This window comes from Opisthorchis viverrini (genome assembly GCF_000715545.1).
Source record: "Opisthorchis viverrini unplaced genomic scaffold opera_v5_340, whole genome shotgun sequence".
NCBI classification, from domain to species: Eukaryota; Metazoa; Platyhelminthes; class Trematoda; order Opisthorchiida; family Opisthorchiidae; genus Opisthorchis; species Opisthorchis viverrini.
This window is the reverse complement of record NW_008751999.1, coordinates 5,387-25,229: the sequence shown is the minus strand read 5'-3', so window position 1 is coordinate 25,229 and position 19,843 is coordinate 5,387. Positions and strand designations below refer to the sequence as shown.

General features: G+C 41.0%; 1 protein-coding gene across 1 annotated transcript in view; it reads left to right on the top strand.

Annotated features, from left to right (window-relative positions):
• The window catches only part of T265_10176 (hypothetical protein), a gene marked incomplete at both ends in the record, with an annotated part of 106,892 nt that extends 87,365 nt beyond the window's left edge, over window positions 1-19,527 (top strand). The window contains 3 exons of the mRNA XM_009176469.1: window positions 4,873-5,032; window positions 5,312-5,539; window positions 18,916-19,527. Of these exons, the coding sequence (XP_009174733.1) occupies window positions 4,873-5,032; window positions 5,312-5,539; window positions 18,916-19,107 (580 nt within the window). The remainder of the gene's footprint in view (window positions 1-4,872; window positions 5,033-5,311; window positions 5,540-18,915) is intronic.
• Between the last annotated feature and the right edge of the window lie 316 nt (window positions 19,528-19,843).

Here is a 19,843-nt window from a genome sequence, read left to right as displayed (position 1 = left end):
AATATATCCGGTTGCACAATAATGTGATTACCGTGCACATCTTAACAGACGATTGGGTATGGAGCTGGTAACATAGCACAGATTAACCTCAGTATGACATTTGAAAAAGCATAAGGGACTCGAGAACCGGGCGTTAGAATACGATTTTGTGCAGTAGACAACCCTCAGAGACCAACCTTTTGTTACTTTTTATTGTCTTGAAATCTAACCACCCTCTTGAGATGATCTCTTCGGCTTTCAGCCCTGTTAGTGTTGTGTTCTTCATGATTTGTTTCACATGGTTGTAATGTGTCCCACATGGCAACTACATGAAATGGAATACTTCTAAACTAGCTTTTTTCTGTCTAAAGCAACCTCGGGCCGCTGGGTATGGTGTGCTTTTAACGTGGTTGTTCGAATATGCTGGTAAATCTGTGTTTTGTCTTCACTAGGATATTTAAGCTCATCTGGCAGCGAAAATGGGTTCCAAAAACTAACCTCATCCGAATAAGTTACATTTAGGGGCTGATTCAACTATAAGTTGAGGGAAAAGTATAAGCTTCTATTCAGTTACACAGTGCATGTTAGTCTAAGTAATACTAAGATTTCTGGTCTCGCCAAGGGACAGGCAAGCCCATGAGCATCAGGGAGGGAAAGCATTGGCTACATCTTTCAACTATGTCCAATATTCTTCAACCCTTTGTGAAGATTCCCGTTGGATTCCAAGTTTGCATTGGAGCCAAGCACCAGTTTCTACGACTCGGTTATTACCATCCATGATGGTGATGAAGATGAGGTAGAATAAATACCACTCTGGTGGTATAGTATGTGGAAACTTGGCAAAATAAATAGCAACACAATCTGGATCTAACCTGAGGAATGTATCAAATCTAAACAGTCAGCTATGCAACACCTTCGTCCCCTCCGTAGTTGAATTTCAGGATTTCATATGTCCCATTAGTATCAAAATTATTTATCTTATCAACCAATACCGCAAAGTTTACTAAACACGAGCAATCTAATAAGTTGACTGCATGGTCAAGACTATTGAAAATACTCTCATAAACATAGCAGCACACCTGGTTACACAGTAACATTGAAAATATATGCCCTCGTACCCCAGCGGACATTTGACGCCACTCACTGAATGACAGGACATGGTGTGTGATCCGTTTGTCGAAAGAACTTCCTCTCAAAAATTTCATGGCTTCCTTTCTGTTCCGCATGCCACAATCATTATCTGATAGCAGTCATCTAGGAAGTAAATTAGCTCGCAATTCAAAAATTACAGGCATGACTTCCCGGTGATATTTGCACCTGCCTTACCTATCCTGAATTGAGGATTTGGAATAATTTGCGCTACTCTCCATCGGTTATGGAGAACATTCTCACTATCACCGTGCCCCGAATACCGTCCCAAAAAACCAAGATGTTTTTTCGTGCATTGGACTTTTATTTGTTTGCACACGAAACAACTGTTGGTATATGACAATTTGCTTCCTGATTTGCTGGAGATCACCTAACATAGTTTTCACAGCTTCTAACGCTCCTATTGTAGAAATCCGCTTTTGGATTGAATCACTTTGCTCGGTCGTTGCGGACTTTAAAAGACCACATTTTGAAAGGGGGAGCTTTTAGAGTTGGAACAACTATGCCGCCCTTCCCAGCCCTTCGAATACCACTTGAGCGGACCAATCAAGAGCCAAATCCTTTGAAAGATGAAATCTTACAGTCGTCGGCTCTCGAGTGACTACTACAAATGGCCGAAAGAAAGCAGTCTCTCCAGAGAGTTGTTTTGCTACTGAAATGGGCTTCATAGGCCGAACAAAGCGTTCTTTTACGTTTCGTCTCCCCCAGATGTGGTGATTCCGTAGTAGTCCGATACAGCCTAACAGCAATGAATTCAATTAATGGATTTCGCTATCACACAGAACCTTGTGCTGAAATATCGTTTAATGATTCCACAGTGTGAGAGCCATATTTACCGTCTATCACGCAATATGATTCTATTCAGATAACGCAGATTTGCTGAGCCCCAGTACCAAACTTGTCTCACACTGAAAGTGAGAAGACTAGAGTAGATTGTAAATAGTCTTCATGGGATCGCGTACAAGTTCGGATTCAAGTGGTATTCTCTCGTTAAATTCTGCTTACCGATTTTAGGCTCACCTGCGTAGTGGAGTTTCGCTAACTTTCCCCATGCTTAAGATGCCTGTGGACAGTACAAATGTTCACCGTTTGTTTGTCGCAGGTGATTCGCAGCAGGATCACAATATGGATGCACTTAATCTAGCGTATAACTTTTTTTGACAACAGTGGTATTCATATAAGCGTTTGACTGCACAGTAGCTAAAGAGGAAAACAGTTGTCCCAGAAAGTTGGTAAGTAGATCTAAACATCTCGATGAAGTATTTTGCCCTGGGCCACACTCTCTGGCGCAGATCTTTAAACAATCAAACTCATCGCGTTCCATGCCACTCATTATATGTGTGTGGCTTGATCTAAGTCCATCGAAAGTTGCCCTCAAGTGACAGTGAAAATTTTCGTGACTAGGCCCAAAAATTCAAATATGCTAGTCGTAGAGATAGTTCTATCTTTTCACCTTCAATATCTTACTCACATTAGATTACCTTGCGTACATTTAACCGCCGAGTCCTGGCGGTGCGGAGTTTTATGTCTAGAAAGTTCGCTCCTTTAGTGATCATGGACAGGACTGACATATTCGGCACTGCGTGGTCTTTTTCTTATTTCTAAAACTTTCATCTAGTTTTAATTCTTTTAAAGGGGTTATATTTGCTAAAAGTTAAATAAGCTCCGAATTCCTTGAGTATTGAATGCATCCTAAAATTTTGTCTGGCTGAGTCCATTGCGTTGCTACTACTGAGTTTTAACCTGTATAAGATTATTTGGAAGTGCAAAAGATCCACACGGCAGTCCAATGCACAAAAAAAAACACTGGAATGCATGAAATTTAGTATCTAAGATCTTAGCTGTTCTCTTGTTGTGCACTATACATTGTGACTTCATTGATTGCACCGTGATCTGTGCTTTCGTTGGGAGTCAGCGAGGACTGCGACGATTTACCACTATTCAACCAACTGTGTAGCTGTGTCATCCGTTGGCTCAGACCCAACTTAATTAGACGACAGTCGGGTACCAGTGTGTATTTCTAGTACATGGTTATCCGTGATATCTATGACCATCAACTGGCATATACGTTGAAAATCCAATTCTCAACTCGTCACAGTCACTCACAACCCTCGAACCGCCTAAAGCAATGTTTCTTCTTAAGCACACGAGCTGCATATCACAATGTACCTGTCATCACCACTGAACTTGACGGTCGTGACACTTGATACCATACGGCACCAGTAAACTAAATCCGTGGGAGTCACGGCGACTTCTCCTGATGAATGGAGTTTCTGGACGAATTTTCGCAACCAAATGTTGTGGAATTATATGGCTATGGCCTTCTGGTTTGTTTGTTGCAATAGCCGACAAGCCGGTGACAAAATATTCAAGCTAATGACACACTGAAAACAAAAGTACTGAAATTATCAATATGGGCGTCAAGATGGCTGATACAGGGAACGAAAGATTAGTTAGGGTCTGAAGACTTGAGAAAGCAACAGTCAGTACGATGGCTCGGCAGCTTCCACATTTTTTAAGTGGATTTTACAAAATAAGTATTCCTACACATCCGTGAGTTACACGCAAGCGCAACCTAATGAGGGTCGTTAGCCCTCATCATCCAGAACATCTACCTGAACTCGCACAAGAACCATCAAACAGGAAGATAAGAAGACGTATTCACAAGTAACATGGAAAGAATGACGAAAATCAAAGAACGTCGGATTACCATATCTTAGCAATTTAATTCTTCATCTTGACAGTCTAAAACCCGTCAATTCGACTCAGTAGACTGCCAAGTAACACGGTTGTCACGCTTCCCGACAGAGCTAACTGAATTCATGTTCGCGCTATATTAGTTCAAGCGACCATCTCTGATGAGCGAAAACCATTGCATATTGTTTTCATGTCCATCTGGTAACTTAAACAATCAAGTTTTTTTTCAATATTGTGCGCTCTGTGACATTTTCGTTGGAATGAGCAATTCATGCTAACCCCTTGGCAGCAGCTTGTCATAAATTAAGCGTTCGGTAGCACCGCTTGTCCTAACTAAACCGGTTTTTCTTTGGTCGGGGTTTTCCTTCCGGAAGGCGATTGATACACTAGTAAATTTTCAAGGTTACGTACCAGATCGAAATATTGTGGCCTAAGTTGTGATAATTGATCCAGGCACCAAAATCGATCATAAATGACCGTAGAAATGGGGAATTATATTTGACTGAGCTGGATAAATTCAATATAAGGTAATCGATAATGTAAGCTTAAGTAAATCACCCAGAAATGGGCTACAGTATGGCCAAGATATGTTACCTACAGAAGCAAATAGGGGTGATTTCTCAAACACTTTGATAAGGTGTCAACTTAGGAAAGACACGTATTTTAGTTATAGGGAGTGGTATTGAGCATATAGGTTTTTACGACCTACGCTTTCCAAAAACAAACCACACAGTTTTCACTACGTAACAACCATTGTGAAGGAAATTATGGTAAATTTTGCAAAAAAAAGCTTCAACTTTCAATCTCAAAGCCAATGCTTCTGGCCTTCAGCGTCTAGGAGCTCAGTCTAAAAAAGAAGAAACATTGGAGCATTGGAAAAACCTTTACTGTGTTAGCCGCTTTCAGGCTTTTGAAGGAGATTCTTACGCCAGGACGCATGTGAACCGTTATTAAACCAAGGCGTGATATGTGACCGGTACTTCTTGTTTGTAATTTATTTCAATTTTCTGCTACTTGTTAAGTTTGTTTACTCCTTTCTGTTAACAGTATGTCAGAACAACAAATCGCCACTGTCTGCCGATCAGTGCTCAGAGCGCTGGCTTTCCTGCACGACCATGGCATCATTCATCGTGACGTTAAATCCGATTCAATCTTACTGTCTAGCAAGGGGCAAGTGAAACTATCCGACTTTGGCTTCTGTGCACAAGTGAGTATTCAGGTTCGGGTTACCTTCGCGTGTTTATTCATTACGTCGTACTAACTGGCTCGCCAAAGAGTACGTTGACAAGTCTTAGAATTCAAACTTCCGAGTTCACGATACCATGGTAAGCGAGAGTGAAGTTGGTTCACAATGGAGGGCTTCATGTATTTAGCGCTCTGGGTTGCAGTAAACTCTGTCCTACCGTGGAAATAGTGCGCAAACCTACACCATATTAAACCGAATGAAAACAGCCGAAACATATATCGCGCATTTTTTCATTCACAGCTGACCGAGCAAGTGTTGCGGAGGAGAAGTCTGGTCGGAACCCCTTACTGGATGTCCCCTGAAGTTATAAGCCGAAAACCATATGGAACTTCGGTTGATGTGTGGTCCATGGGAGTGCTTCTTATTGAGATGGTTGATGGCGAACCGTCATATTTCAATGAGCCTCCGATTAGAGTGATGCGAAGAATCCAGACGGATGCAGTACCTCATCTGGCCAATCCCCACAAAGTATGTCTGGCAAAGCAGTTTACAGTGCATCCGTACATCTATTCTTTTTTTATACAAGTTTACTCTTGAAACACCAGTAATAGAGAATGAAACTTTGGAACGAAGAGGTACTTGATTACAGTTGGCTGGCTTTCCTAATGAGTGTAAGTTCAATCAATCCAATAGAGTGTATCGTTAGAATAATCCAGTCACCAGCTACTCTCTTTCTCTGGGAACTTGTATTCGATTTCGGCATGGGAGCTAAGTGGAGAAACTTTGATTATTTGAACATATATGTTTTGGAACCGGCATGATGGAGGGTTATTCGGGGCGATAATTTACTGTCAAATTATTTGCACTAAGTCACAATGTCACTCAAAGTCACTTAGCAGAGACTTGTTATTTTGCGATTGTCACAGACGTTGACGTTCTAATCTAAGGTTACCCACTAGCCTGCCCATCTTTGCAATACCTTGAAAATCTGAAAATATCAAATTTTAACATACACCGTAGTGGGATACGATGTTATAATCCGGCGTTTTGAATGCCTTGGACAAACTTTTCTACAAACTTATTTCACTACGTTGTGTTTTGACATTAAATTTCACATGGTACACACCACATGACGCGTAATCTGCTTAACAAGATCCAAGCCAAATTTGGCCTCGAACTCCTAATACAGTTCAAATCCCTTTAGAACTCAAACTGTACCCTGTCCAGGTATACGCTGAGGAGTTATCAACATGTTCGCTGGTTTCCTGCAATGAGGTTATCAGTTTTCAAAGAGCCATGCTTTTCGTCATGGGCGTAAACAACAATTAATATTGGCTTCTGATCAAGGTCAGAAGCATCAATTGAATAGTATCACGTAAACCATAGCCCAGCAGGGAGGTATTGCAATAAAGAGTGGAAAGAAATGCATGTCTAATGTTTTCCGTTTGTCGAGATTGGCAAATGGACTGCAGAATGTTAGACAGCGGTCGAGGATAGGTGCATCGTCAGTGCGGGAATGGACCGATAACGTCACCATTTCTGTCCATGCCTATACAAATTTCAAGTACTGTTTCATTAATTTAACGTGATTGGTTGGTTGCGTGATGGCTTTCAAATGTATATTAATTGGAATATGAATAGCGCTGTAGCTCCATTTATTTGATGAGAGCAAATTACACTGCTGTTCAGTCGCCTGTACCCTAATGGTTAACTGTTCAACTACCGGCCGTTAGGTCGCTGATGTGAAACTCACTGTGTTCCGTGAGCTGGCAACCTTGGTGGTTCCCAGTCATGATGAAACAGCTCTACAGTGCCTCTCGACTTTTCAGCACAGACTGGCCTCACTAGCAAGACAAAATCTCAATTAATATTCCGAACTCCCCTCACGCTATCATCATTTCCTTACGTTTAATCGGTTCGCCTATTTGGCATTCCGGTCCTTCCGTCACGATTTGTCCGTTGCATTCAGTTTTCTTGCATCTGATTTATTGATCGAATGACATTCTGTTTAGTAGTATTAGCAGTTTTTCTTTGATCCCATTCGATCGTTCCTTTTTGTCCGCTTTTATGACCCCCAAGTGGTTCAGAATCCAGTCATTTTGTACCTCTTTTATACGCGGAGGAAAGTGAATCTCGTGAATGTTCGTGGTTTTATTGGCCGATGGTGGGTGGCTATGATTTGTGACGACTCGTGCAAGTCAAGCACGACAAGCAGAGCACCAGACAAACAAACAACCGAACTGTCCGTAGTCCGCGATGTCGGGCAAGAAGTATGTCTACGAATTCCAAGATGATCCCAGTTTGCTCAAGAAAATGGAGAACCCCTCTATCCAGAGTTCAAGGCTCCTTTGCAGTGGAAGAAAGCCGCAACTAGCTGTAGTGGCATGCGCCACTAGTTTCGATTTGCAGTACTTCCTTCAAAGTTGAAGTCCTGCGTGCTATTCTTGGGCTTTTTTTTCACGACCCGAATTTAGGCGACTCAAAATTGGGGAAGCCATTATTCGCTTTAGGATGGGTAGGATAGTTATCCCCCTTAGGTTAGAACAGTTGTTTCAGGTTCATTTTTTAACACTTATCACCACTGACTGTTTTTAACATGCGAACTACTTGCGCAGATGGGATACTTCCATCACCGAATAACGCTGTGGGCAGCTAACCTAACTCACTAACTGGATGACGCTTTAAAGCAATAAGAATTGGAACTTTGGAAAGTTGTGGTAGTCCAAACCCGCACTATTCTGATAATCCGAGCTTACTAATAAGTGTTTCGTCACTTTGTTCAGTTTTGGAAAATCCTATATTTTTCATCCTAACACAACTATGAAATAACTGTTGATCCCCTTTAGGCGTTTTCTTTGGATTAGCAGGGAATGACATTTAATCAAAACACCAACGAAGTTTTGTTTACTACTTTATCGTAGACAGTGTCGTCTGCTTGCTGGTTCAACTGAAAACCACTAAGCAACTAAACCCAAGGAGGACTGGACAGCGAATTACAAGTAATACCAGGCTAACTTAGGGACCATGAAAAAATATTGAACAATAGCAGATTTCATTATTGAAATAGCACAGAACATTGGGGATTGAAAACCAGCTTACATTCCACTTTTGCTGATTACTGTGCAGGACTAAAATTCCAGAAGGATGCGGATTGTTAGACAGGATTTTGATGTAAAACAATCATAGAGAATTCTTTGTGAAATCAATAACTAAGCTAGATGTTTGATAAATCCCCTCGAGAGAAGATCTATTTCAAAAGGACTGCCTTGAGGATGCTCTACGGGTTCACTTTATTGCGAGCAAACGTTTAGGTTCCAAAAGGTTCACAAATTCTCTGCAGGAAATCAGCCATTGTGATTTTACATTGGTTTGTTCCCTGTCGGAAACCTTTGTATTACAGGCATAATTCGTTTAACAAAGATCGATCTTTTAGGTGTGTGTATTATGAGAATATAGAAGAACTGACCGAGTTATTCCGAAAAACAATCGCCTTGACGGTGACGTTTCAGTGAGCGGTGTTCAGTGCTTGGAACAGCTCGAGGTATCATTCTTGTGATCAAAATATATCAACTAGATGTCACTTGTAGCATTTCGTCCGCCCATTGATCTCTTCGCTGACATTTCTATGTCAGCTGGGACGGAATCAAGTAGGCTTCCGACTGTGAACCCTTCAATTTGTTTGCAATATTGACCTTGCGACCTGGAACTGACATTCTGGGTGCAGAACAAGGTTAGACGTTCTGCGTCGATTGCTGTTCAGCTGCTCACAGGTTTGAGCATCTCACCTTCGCTTCTCAGTTTGCCGCTACATGAAATCTCAGGCTTTACCAACAGCATGAACCACAAAATAGTAGAAATCAAACTGAATCATATCCCCAGCTTTGCACGGAATGTTTCAGTTTAGGCTTCCATGGTCAGTATTACAAACCAATTGAAGTTGTCGCCATTGGGAACCCACATACTACTGGCTAGCATTGAAATGCGGATGGAATATCTCATTCAACATGTGATATCCCTCAAAAGGCACGACGATGGTATATTATTGGTCATCTGATCAGTACAAGAAACTCTGGAGCACTAACAGGAGCCGTATCGGAACGCCACACACTCACACATCAAGTGAACAGCGGAGCATGAGACGAGTAACAGAGTTGCTCTTCTTGTTATTCACCTAAACCTTCTTCGTGAGTTGATTCGCCGGAAGTGCACTTGGATGAAACATTACCTACATTTGTCCAGTTTCGTGCCAATGCGCAACAAAACACATTTAGCTTCATACGATGGAACGAAAGATATTTGTATGGAAACATATTCGATACCAAAATTAAATATCCGGAGGAAATATGTCACCGATAGGTATGTCACCCAACAGATACATCATGATCCGGGTTAAGGAATTACACATCTGTTCACGCACAAAAATAGCATTTTCCCATATTTTGCAATTCCGAGGAGAGGATTCTGGTGGGATTTTAAACTCAGCAGTCAAAACAAACCTACCACGCTAGCAAACCTATAATCATCTACAACTACAACTGAATCCTAACATTTGCAGTCAAATCTCCACTACTCAGTACTCCATTCTTGATCTCGTCCACCTAATCAAGTGTGGTTCCTCGGACAACGAAGTTGGAAGAACTGAGGAGTAATGCTGACGTAGAAAGATGTAAAATAATAGTCCGACTTACCATAAGCAAACACAAATACAAATCAGAGATGCTGCGCAAAATACTTATTTTTCCACAAGGCGCACTTGCTTGTTTTTTCCAGGTCGTGTGCCAGACCTATTTGGTCGCCTACTGTTTTATTCAGTTTGTCATGTTGCCCTATAACTAGGGGCGTTTGTTTGGTGTTTTTCCGATGACTAACCGCACAATCTAAAGTAAGGAACAGTGGAAAGCAACTGGAAGGAAAAGAAAGCCCTTTTCTCTCATTCTGCAGGGCAATTATTGCTAAAGTAGCTATATACACTCATTTCTAAACAAATTTGGTTTCGCGGGAGACTCCGATGGAACCCAGCTGAATCTCTCCTTCGTGATGCCTCCAGGCAACGGAATATGCTGCACCAGGCCGCCTCATGTCTCAATCGCTACTACGATATTCGAGATATCGCACTACGAGTATATGTTCAATGCAGTACTCATTAGGTTGCTGAAAATTCTTCGACAGCCCACGACCCGTTTCACCCCCTTTGGGGCTCATCAGGTAGGCACCGTACAGCTAAAGTACTTTGTATACGACAATCACTCCTCTACGTGGTGACCACTTCATTTGGTCTCTCATAGTATTATCAAGACTCTCTGAACCCTGCTCAATGTAAGAAACACAGTTCTATCATAACTCAACTCTACGAGGACCATTCACAATGGTTCTTTTCCATTTTGAGGACTAACTGGTAATATATTAGTATCAAGTATTAGGCACGGACAAACGTCATCAATCGAGAGGACCACTCCACTGCTTCCCTACTGGTCCCGTCAGTGTTCGTTTTGCAGCTGTTTCGCCCTCATTGGTAAAAAACATTCTCTTGTCAGTGCGAAAACCCATATTGGGAATTTCCCCTCACCTTGCCTAAGTTGTAATCTAACACATATGGGGAACAGATTGGATGAAGCTAAAATCTGGTTAACCGTGTAATTTCGCGCTACATTAGTAATCTTCAACCGTGTTGTAGTCCATGGTATAAACACAGTCCGCGCGTATTGATTTATTGATTATATTCGATCTACGCATGTGAAATATTCTGACAAGTTATGTCGACCTATGAGGAATACGAATTGATTCATCGTCTTGTGGCGACTTCTGTTCTTACATGCCGACCTGGTATAACACACCTAGCTCCAAAGTTCACATGGTCGAAAGACCATGCGCTTGGAACAGATTCCAGAAAGAAACAAACCACCTTGCGTTCATGCTGTAGAACAATGCAAAAGTGTGGTAAAAATACTACCGCCTATTGCAATAGCTTTGCAGCACATACATTACGTTAGATGAATAATAATACACATAGATTCGACAGTTTCGCAGCAGTGGCCTACACTGATCGCATTGGCTACATTCTGAACCTTAATCGCTGAGTCTTTACCCCCACCGATTTAACCACGGGTACCTCACCTGCCTAACTACGCCAAATTTATGTCGTGTGTGCGTAAGGTCTTGTCCAACAATAAGGGTGGAGTTTTGTATGTTTGGACATTCCCACTGTACACACAGGCAATGGAACACAGAGAACGATGGTTGCAATCTGTCACGTAAACATGCACCCTTCGTTTTATGAATGACTCAGCAGCAAGCCACACCCCATTACTTGATGGCACGTTTATTCATGTAAGCGCTTTTCTGCACTGGGTTCTGATTATTGGTAGAGAACCAGTCCTCAAAGGATCCGATAACAGTCAACAGACTTCAGACTTCATAAATGGAAAAATGTGTAACCTGTGCTGTAGTACTGAAGAAAAATACAAAATCATCCGCTAGAGTATATTTTGCGTTAACTGAACAATCAATGGCATAATTTTTATGCTAACTAGTTCTGCTGGAGTGACTTCCCGCCTACTCCGCTTTAAATTTATGAATCAGCTTTCGCACGTGTACTGTTTAGTGATAAGTTAGAAATACGGAGGAAGACTTCATACTGGACCGACAGAGAGGAACAGAATACATTACCTAAAGGATTCCTGAAAATTGTCTGACAGAGTATGTCTAAGCTCAACCCTCTTGAATTTTCTTCAGATATGCTTAGTTCCCTTTTTTTCATTAATCCCACGCACTACTCGTAATTCACACTGTTCGTAAATGATAAGGTACAGTCATTTGAAAATTACACAGGTGTCAGCGAGATACTCCAGATGCATATCTCATTCATTTAGTTCTTTGTTGCATCCTTCTCATGGCACCTGACTTGCAGCTGAGTTTAGGCAATTCGTTCGATATTTGCCTGGTAGAATGAATAAACAGTAAATAAACTCGGCTTTTCTTCCTGTGCTATAAGTTTAGGTGTGGAATTTAAAGGCTGTGCAGCATAAAACTCAGCATTATAATTCTTCAATTGTTTCAAAGTTCCAGGTCGATCACGCCTGTCACAAAAACCAGAGTTCCACTTTGTCCCAAAACAGTGGAAGCCTTTTTGGCCAGTTTGTTGTCCATTAAAATCGCCCTTACTGAACATCAACCTGCTTGTTTGTTTACGTCTTTAATGATAGCCTTTGATCAGTTCAATGCAATTTAGTCTCATATCAGCAGTTGCATGACCTCTGATGCAACCGCTGAGAACCATCATTAAGAGAATTATCTTACCAGAGTAGCGGTGATACTACTGATGGGGAGGCACGCGAGTAGTATGTATCGTGCGTGGAATTTCGCTTTGCGTCTTTTGAAAAGGAAAGACCCGTTACGGAATCCGTGGAGTCACTTTGTGGTATTTGCTTGGATTTGAGCGAGGAATGATTGGAGTCAATTAATCTCCAGGAAAGTTCAAGAAGACGCGTTCAGGAGAAGATGGATGTCCAGTTTTTGTAAACAAGATGCCAATTAGAGTTTTGCTTCCCTGCCCAATGGTCTGCAACCGGTCAGTTGGCATTTCCTAATAAATAGCTCCGCAGCGAAGGCCTTCTTCCTCTCACTAGTATTGGTGTTTAAAATTCAGATACAACCACAGCGGAACTTTAGCCGTCGAGTGAGTAGCAGGTGTGTTCAACATTAGACGTGACACACTACTCACACGGTTTCTGCAAGTTCACCAGGTAGATGTAGTCCCTGATATTAGTCAGTCCTTTGCTCTAACCTAAATTTTGTTACGATATTCTGTGGGCTTGAGAACCATTTTTATGACCTGATCCATCACGGAACTCTTATCGCGTTAACGAGTAAAACCCATGATCTCTTTCGCAAAATCACCTGAAAGTCCCTCCTGTAGGCACAATTCCTTGAAACATAACCAGACACGCATGCCATCAGAATCTGCAAAGTAAATAGAGAATTTTCAGCTAATCTATAACTGTTGAGAAGACCAACTGAATTATTTATGAAGATGTGGGGTATACAAAATTCAACATCATCGGTTAGCTCAGCTAGATTTCTAAAGGCACATAGTGATACTAGAAAATCAGTAGCAGATGCTCAGGTGCAAAAAGCATTGTGTGAATAAAGTTTGCGCATACACCTTGAAAGTATGGTGGAAATTTTATACGCGTTTCTTCTAGGGGGAGGTTGATACAGCAGGATAGAATGATTTGGGTCAAATTGTCCATCACGGGTAAGGTGTTGCCAGCAAAGCTTTCTGTGCAAGGTCTGGTCACTTATCCAATTAATTAGGATTTCACGCTAGCCCGATAATGAACTTTGCTTTCATACAAAACAGAATTTTTAGTTTAGTTACAAAGTATGTAGAACTTTGGCTTTGATTCAAGTGAGTTATCAGGAACACAACTTTCTCCTCTTCTATCGAATAGAGTTCAGACTAAAGATTACTTCAAAAAGAGTTGACAGAAGCTGGGAAAATTATCTCACGGACCCATCCGTGTAGACTTACGACAAACGACAATGGTGGCTTTTTTCATCCATCCTTATGGTGATATTAATATTTCAGAATCCTGCAGGGTTTTTTGGCTTGTAAATAATGCAGAGATCCCGATGCTGGGAGACGAGTGAAGAGAATACCGTCAATTTGCGTTCTGTCAATGTTAATCAAAGACACTCCGTCGGAATAACTAATTGCTGATGGCAAACCTGTTATTATTACTGTCCAGAAAGCAGCGGAGAGGTTGCATTGGAGATCCACTCCATCCTTAATAGTATTGCGAGCCCACCATTAATCGTTCAATGTAACTCGTTATTTTTGTTCGTCTGCCACTTCCCTAATGCTACTCATCGCAATCAGGTGGTATAGGAAGACCTGTGCACAGCATGTTTCATTTTAGTAGGTGGTAGAAAAGCCACGTTTTCGAAGAGAAACTCTTATTTTGAACAGAATGAGTGAGATTTTGATAAATGTTCTAATATGATTGTTAACTGATAGACTAGAGCTAATATTCTTCTCCTCTACGCTAAAAGCGCAACACCGAAAGGTTCCGCCTTTGCTCTTTATATTTGCAATTGCACCTAACCGAATGACTTTAGTATTGCTCGTAGATATATCGACCGAAATATGCTCATAGGCCTGAATATTTCGGTCATAACTGTGCGCTCATCATACTTGGTCACACGATTTGACGTCAGTCTGCGCAATGCAAAACTAAATACCACCAAAAAACACCGCTGAAGTTGAAATAACTTTTGTTTCGTTTGTAGAGCTTTATCCAGTTGTGGTGCAATGAAACCTCGACACAAAAATGTCTTCTAATCAACGCTAAACTGTCAGTCCGCCCGAGGAGGAACGCTCTTGAATTTCCTCAAAATTATTTCACATCAAAAGTTGCTGGTAGTAAACGTAGATCGCGAATCTCAAGTGTACCCACCTGTATTTGGATGTGTTAGTTCAGCCGTTAACATGCCCGGGGTTTCAAAACCTAAAATACCTGCCACTTTTTGGACTGACTGAAAAAACACTGTAATTAGTCCCCACTATTTCTCCTTGACATCTAAACTCTCAAAGGTCCGTAGCGTGTCAGCTGTGGTGTGCACTATGCACCCACAAAAAATCGGCACACGGTATTCGGCATTCGGGCTCAGGATTCTGTGATGCGTCTTTGGTCACCTGCGTTTTCATTTGTACCCATAGCGCTCTGTTTTCAGAGTATGGTCATTCCACTGAAAGTGAAGCAGTCGGCTGGAAAGAATGAACTCCTTCAAAGAGAGTTCACTTTCCAATGAAGTTCATAACAAGTAATTTATGCCAAAGACTCACAGGATTCTCCATCTCTCGATAAGCCACATTTCGGGCCTCAGTTAGCGAATTATCTCAAAATTTCTACTGATCTCGAATATCAGTAAAACCAGAAAGCACATCGCAAGAACAGCATAGTTATCCTGAACAACGTAAAGTAGGCACTGGAGGTCAAGTACTGACTGCATCTGGACGGTTCAAAATTGATTTTAAACAAGAAAGAACTTATTTCATACTAAGATCAAAACTTTTTGTATTACTACTCCATGAATGCGAAAAACAATATTAATATCAACAGTCACTTATCATTTGTCACTTATTTCGCCCTTTCATGCCGGCGTTAGTCATTTAATACTAACTGAATGACTTGAGATATTGACAATGGTGCTAGTATAATGCGAATTAATTCTGCTACCGAATGTGAGTTTCACATGAATACTATGTTTGCTGCCAATCTAAAATGGAGACCAATTCACATAATGACCTGGTCTCAATTTTTTCCAAAACTTCAGTTATCAGCAGATAATGTTTGGTGAAAACATTTCAATTTAAACTAAAGGTGTTCCGTTCAAGCGCTTACAAAAGACTCCGTGTAGTTATGGTATAAACCCTAGTAATTAAGGCGAATCGAGAAGGCAAAATGTCCATAAAGGCTAGCTATCTTGCTGCCATCCACAGAGTACCTATCCAGATTTTATTATTTACAACCCATCGCGCTTACTGAGTAGTTCATTCCAAGACAGTGGCGGTTTTCTAATGAACAAGGTCATAGCTCCCCAAAAAATTGAATGAAACTCGACTAGCCTCACTGCATTTGGAATACCACAAAGAGAAAATCTTGAGAATTCACAAAGATAGTAGGCGGTTAAGGACTCGCATTGCGACGCCGGTGTGCTCATGTTGGCAGTGTTGAGGAAAAAAAATAGAACTCTTCAAAAAATGTACTCGTTTTTTTGTCAAAAATCTCGGTCCTGCATCTTATTTCAGTTAAAGAAGATTGACTGATGGAATCCTTGACATAGCTATCTTCGAGGTCAGTTTGGAGCGTCAGCCACAGCCACTAGAGATCAATTTTTCACGAAACGAAACGAGCAATTTTTAAGAGAAACATCTTTCCAGATTTTTGGCAACACGAACTAATTCGTATACAACTTCCCCAGTAAAAAAAATTATCCAAATAAGTTTATGAAGTTACAAGATTTTGTTTATCCTCCGTTGTGCAATCCAATGCGTTCTTTATAATTATTATGTGAATTTTTATGAAACTCCAAGGGACTTCCTGAAACCTCGACTTTCTGCATGATGTTTTAGATAGCGCAACTATGCTCCTATGTTGTGAATTATGACTACCGCTGCAGTAAACGATAAATCGAAAAGGCGATGACCCGACGGAATGTATACCTAAGTTAAACGCGGAGGACATTCACTTTTGTCCCTGTACTTACTTGTGTAGGTTTAATCTGAAACATAGAGGCACGCTAAAAGGGGTGAGTTCAACACTGAAAGGTCTTTTATATACTCCATCGGTTTCCCTTCAGTAAGGTCCCTCCTCAGCGCTTTCCCATTGACTTCTAACTACTTTGTTACGACTAGTAGCATGTTTATAATGTGCTCTGTTCAAATCGGTAGGTTCAACTCCCAAAGATGAGAATTCACCCCAATGGAGAACATGTTCACTTATGCTGAACTTAATTGCTAAATGTCTTTAGTAACTGCTATTTCTTCGATGCCACCTGAAGATTTCATTCCTTGCACACTCAACAGTTGGAGCTCTGAATTCGACCACTCGTTTAGCACTGTATAATTGATTCTCGCGATTGAAGAACCAAAGAACAAGGCTCTAGTAAACATTGTTTGTTTTATTGTCTGTCTTGCTAAGCTAAACAGATGTTATGTTTGAGTCATTTGTATTTTGGATAAGTCAGCGCTTTCTATTTTAGGGTGCATACAACCATCATCCTCCGGTAAAATTGGTCTAAACTAATTCAGCATTAATCTGATCAAGTATAATTCTGTTTCTTTGAAGATTGGACAGCGCTTATATATTTCTGTGATGTTGCCCACTCTAGGCATTTAAATAATCGAGACAATACATAACTTTGTTATTCTTAAGCATAGTAGTAGTACCTTTCTGGCCCAGCAGAAATAACCCCTGATTTGTCTGCAACAGGTAGCGTTAGTTCTTCCTTGGTGCGTTAACGGCAACACACGAATGGCAAGCTACATCCCCTCGTTTCATCTGACTGCTGCCTTAGAGAATAGTTACAACTTCAGTATTGGTTCATAGAACTGGATTTGTAGGCAGACTGCTTGTTGTGCAGTCTGATCGGTAACGTCCTCTGAGTGGATTTAGATTATCTGTCACAATCAACTATCGGCTACACACCACCAAGCTTCACACATGTCTTGTGGGAAAGTACACACTGCCTGGTTCTGTCAGATTGCATGAAACATTTGAATTTAGGTACCTAGTGGACTGCTTGTTTTTGAAGAAACTTAGCTCTTCACTTTTAAAGACAAAGTGGCAGCTGATCATATTTTAACACTCAGTCACATTTTGTGCCGTACATTCGGCAGACAGGTCGGAGATGACGAAAATATTTATCCCGTATGTCTCCCAAGGTGTGAAAACCTGGGGTAATTTGTTGCTAATTCCACGAAGGCGGCGAACTTAATTCCCACGCTGACCGGACAATTTGATGACATGTCTGTTTAAAGGTTCATCAATGGGCTTGTATAACTGCTAAACTCAATGTTTTCGACTGCCCAACGTGCAACTAGCAATCCTTTGAAATCCCTCGACGTACCCCTGATGTACACAGCTGTTTTCATTTTGCTCTCAGAGATTTTTCATATATATATATATATATAATAGCTGGTCCATTTTTTGTTTGAGAGCGTACATAGTGAGCATACTCCAACTCTCGAGTGCGATTCGAGCAGTCACTTATATTTATAATGGTTGGATATCTCTTGTCAAACGGTATAACCCCTCTTCAACCGTGAAAGTTCATTGTTGGCTCCTTCAGTGACGATTTCTAGAAAGTACACCCATAAAGGTTTTGTGTATATATAGAGTGTCTCATAAAAGACGCAAAAATAATAATACTTTGACACCAGTTTAAATATTTATTATTTTTTATGTGGACATACGTGCATTATGAAGGTTCATCGTGATTTAACTGGCATTACAAAAGATGTTGAAAAAACCGCCGCTTTCTTCTATAACAAGTTGTAGGCGGTATGAGAGTGAGATAAGATGAATGATCCATTCCCCTAGAAATTTGGTTGTCAAGCGAATTAAAAATCAGTTGCTTTCCTGAGTTTCCGCTGCAAGAGAACTACTTCTCAGGAGTCCTCCAAGGTAATTGCCATAAAATGGGTATTTATCTTCCCATGATCAGAATGAAGCTCCTTTCTCACTTGGTAACAAAACCAAGAGAATATGAAGCAGGCTTGTCTTTTACTTACCTCATGCTTTATCTTCCGAATATTCAAAGTCAGAAATACGCACTAAGATTTATTTAGTCGGAAGCAGTGTGAACTTATTCTATTCTTGCCAGAAACATGATTTTTGATATCCTGGATACGATTAGCTCCTTTCTAGTAGGTTTGCGAGGCGCATTCGAATGAGTGGCTTTTCAGGGTATTAGTAATAGGCTGTGAGCACAGAAAACTGAAAATGTCCGCCACAAAATTTTCACAGCCATATTCATTAGGCTTTTTTCAATCTTTGACTCCTCCCACCACTTACTTTGATTCCCGACTCCACGCTGTTGGGTAAGTTGCCTGGCTGGTTATTTCAGTGTTTCCCACAAATAATCGAGGAAGCCTGAACCGGGCTTGCATAAAGTTCATGCGCAAGGAATAATTTACTTAGTGCACACAATAAATCTCGGTGAATTTTTCACTTTTTTCTTTCACTCGATATCCATTGGTGAAAAATCTGACGCCACAAAACTGTGGGGGTAGTCGGAGTGTTTTTGGGTTGGAATTGTTTCAGGATGCTGATGATTTCCTCTGTAATTCCCATTACCTAACTAAGGATGCGTGACTCCATGTTCTCCTGAATTTTGTTCAGTCTTCCAGACTATTAAACCAATTCCTTCAACGGATGCTGAACCGTGACCCAGCAGCACGCGCCACAGCCAATNCTGAACCGTGCCCAGCAGCACGCGCCACAGCCAATCAGTTGCTTCGAGATCCCTTCCTACAACTCTCTGGTACTTCTGAATGCCTTCTTCCACTACTGAGGCACACTCGACGTCGGTAATGAATATCCTCAAAAAGGCACTTATTCTGGGAACTATCTTGTTTATGCCCAAAGAGAAACAACCCCTACTATCAAAAAATCGCCATAGTCTCTTCGACGCAATTTAGCAATATTTTTTAAACTGACTATTGTTACATACCCGCGCCAAAACTTGGCATTTTGTTTTCCTTGCTGTACAATATTTCTTTATTTGTACATTTAAATTTGATACGACCTAGAGTCCCGAGCAGGATGCGATAATCACAGACTTCCCCCTTCCAAGTTCGCATACGACTGTTTTTTGTTGAATGTCATTATAGTGCTACCCACCATGTGGAAAACAATTATGGAGAACTGCCGCCTCTTCTCGTGAAATGACTCTGGATTTCAAAACAGGTGGAACAATCTTTGAATGACCGGGTCCAGTACTGTGAAATAAATCTTGCCTGATAACGCGGTTAGTCTTACGTAAATTTTACATCAGAGGTAGCCCAGAGTGCGCTAGAATCCTTTAAATAAGTTATTTGTGGAAACAGGTGGATAGAAACGTTGGAATCTATAAAAAGGCTTGCCTGTACGTCACCTCCATTGAGCCTCTCACAATGTACAGCACAGTATGTAATGTATTTGTATTGATCATTATAAAACAACGGACAAAGCAGTCTATTTGGGCCGAACGTACATATTAGTTCATCAGTGCAATAAAGTGGGGGATAGAACATTTCAGAGTACTGGTTGCTTGGAATAATATTACCGC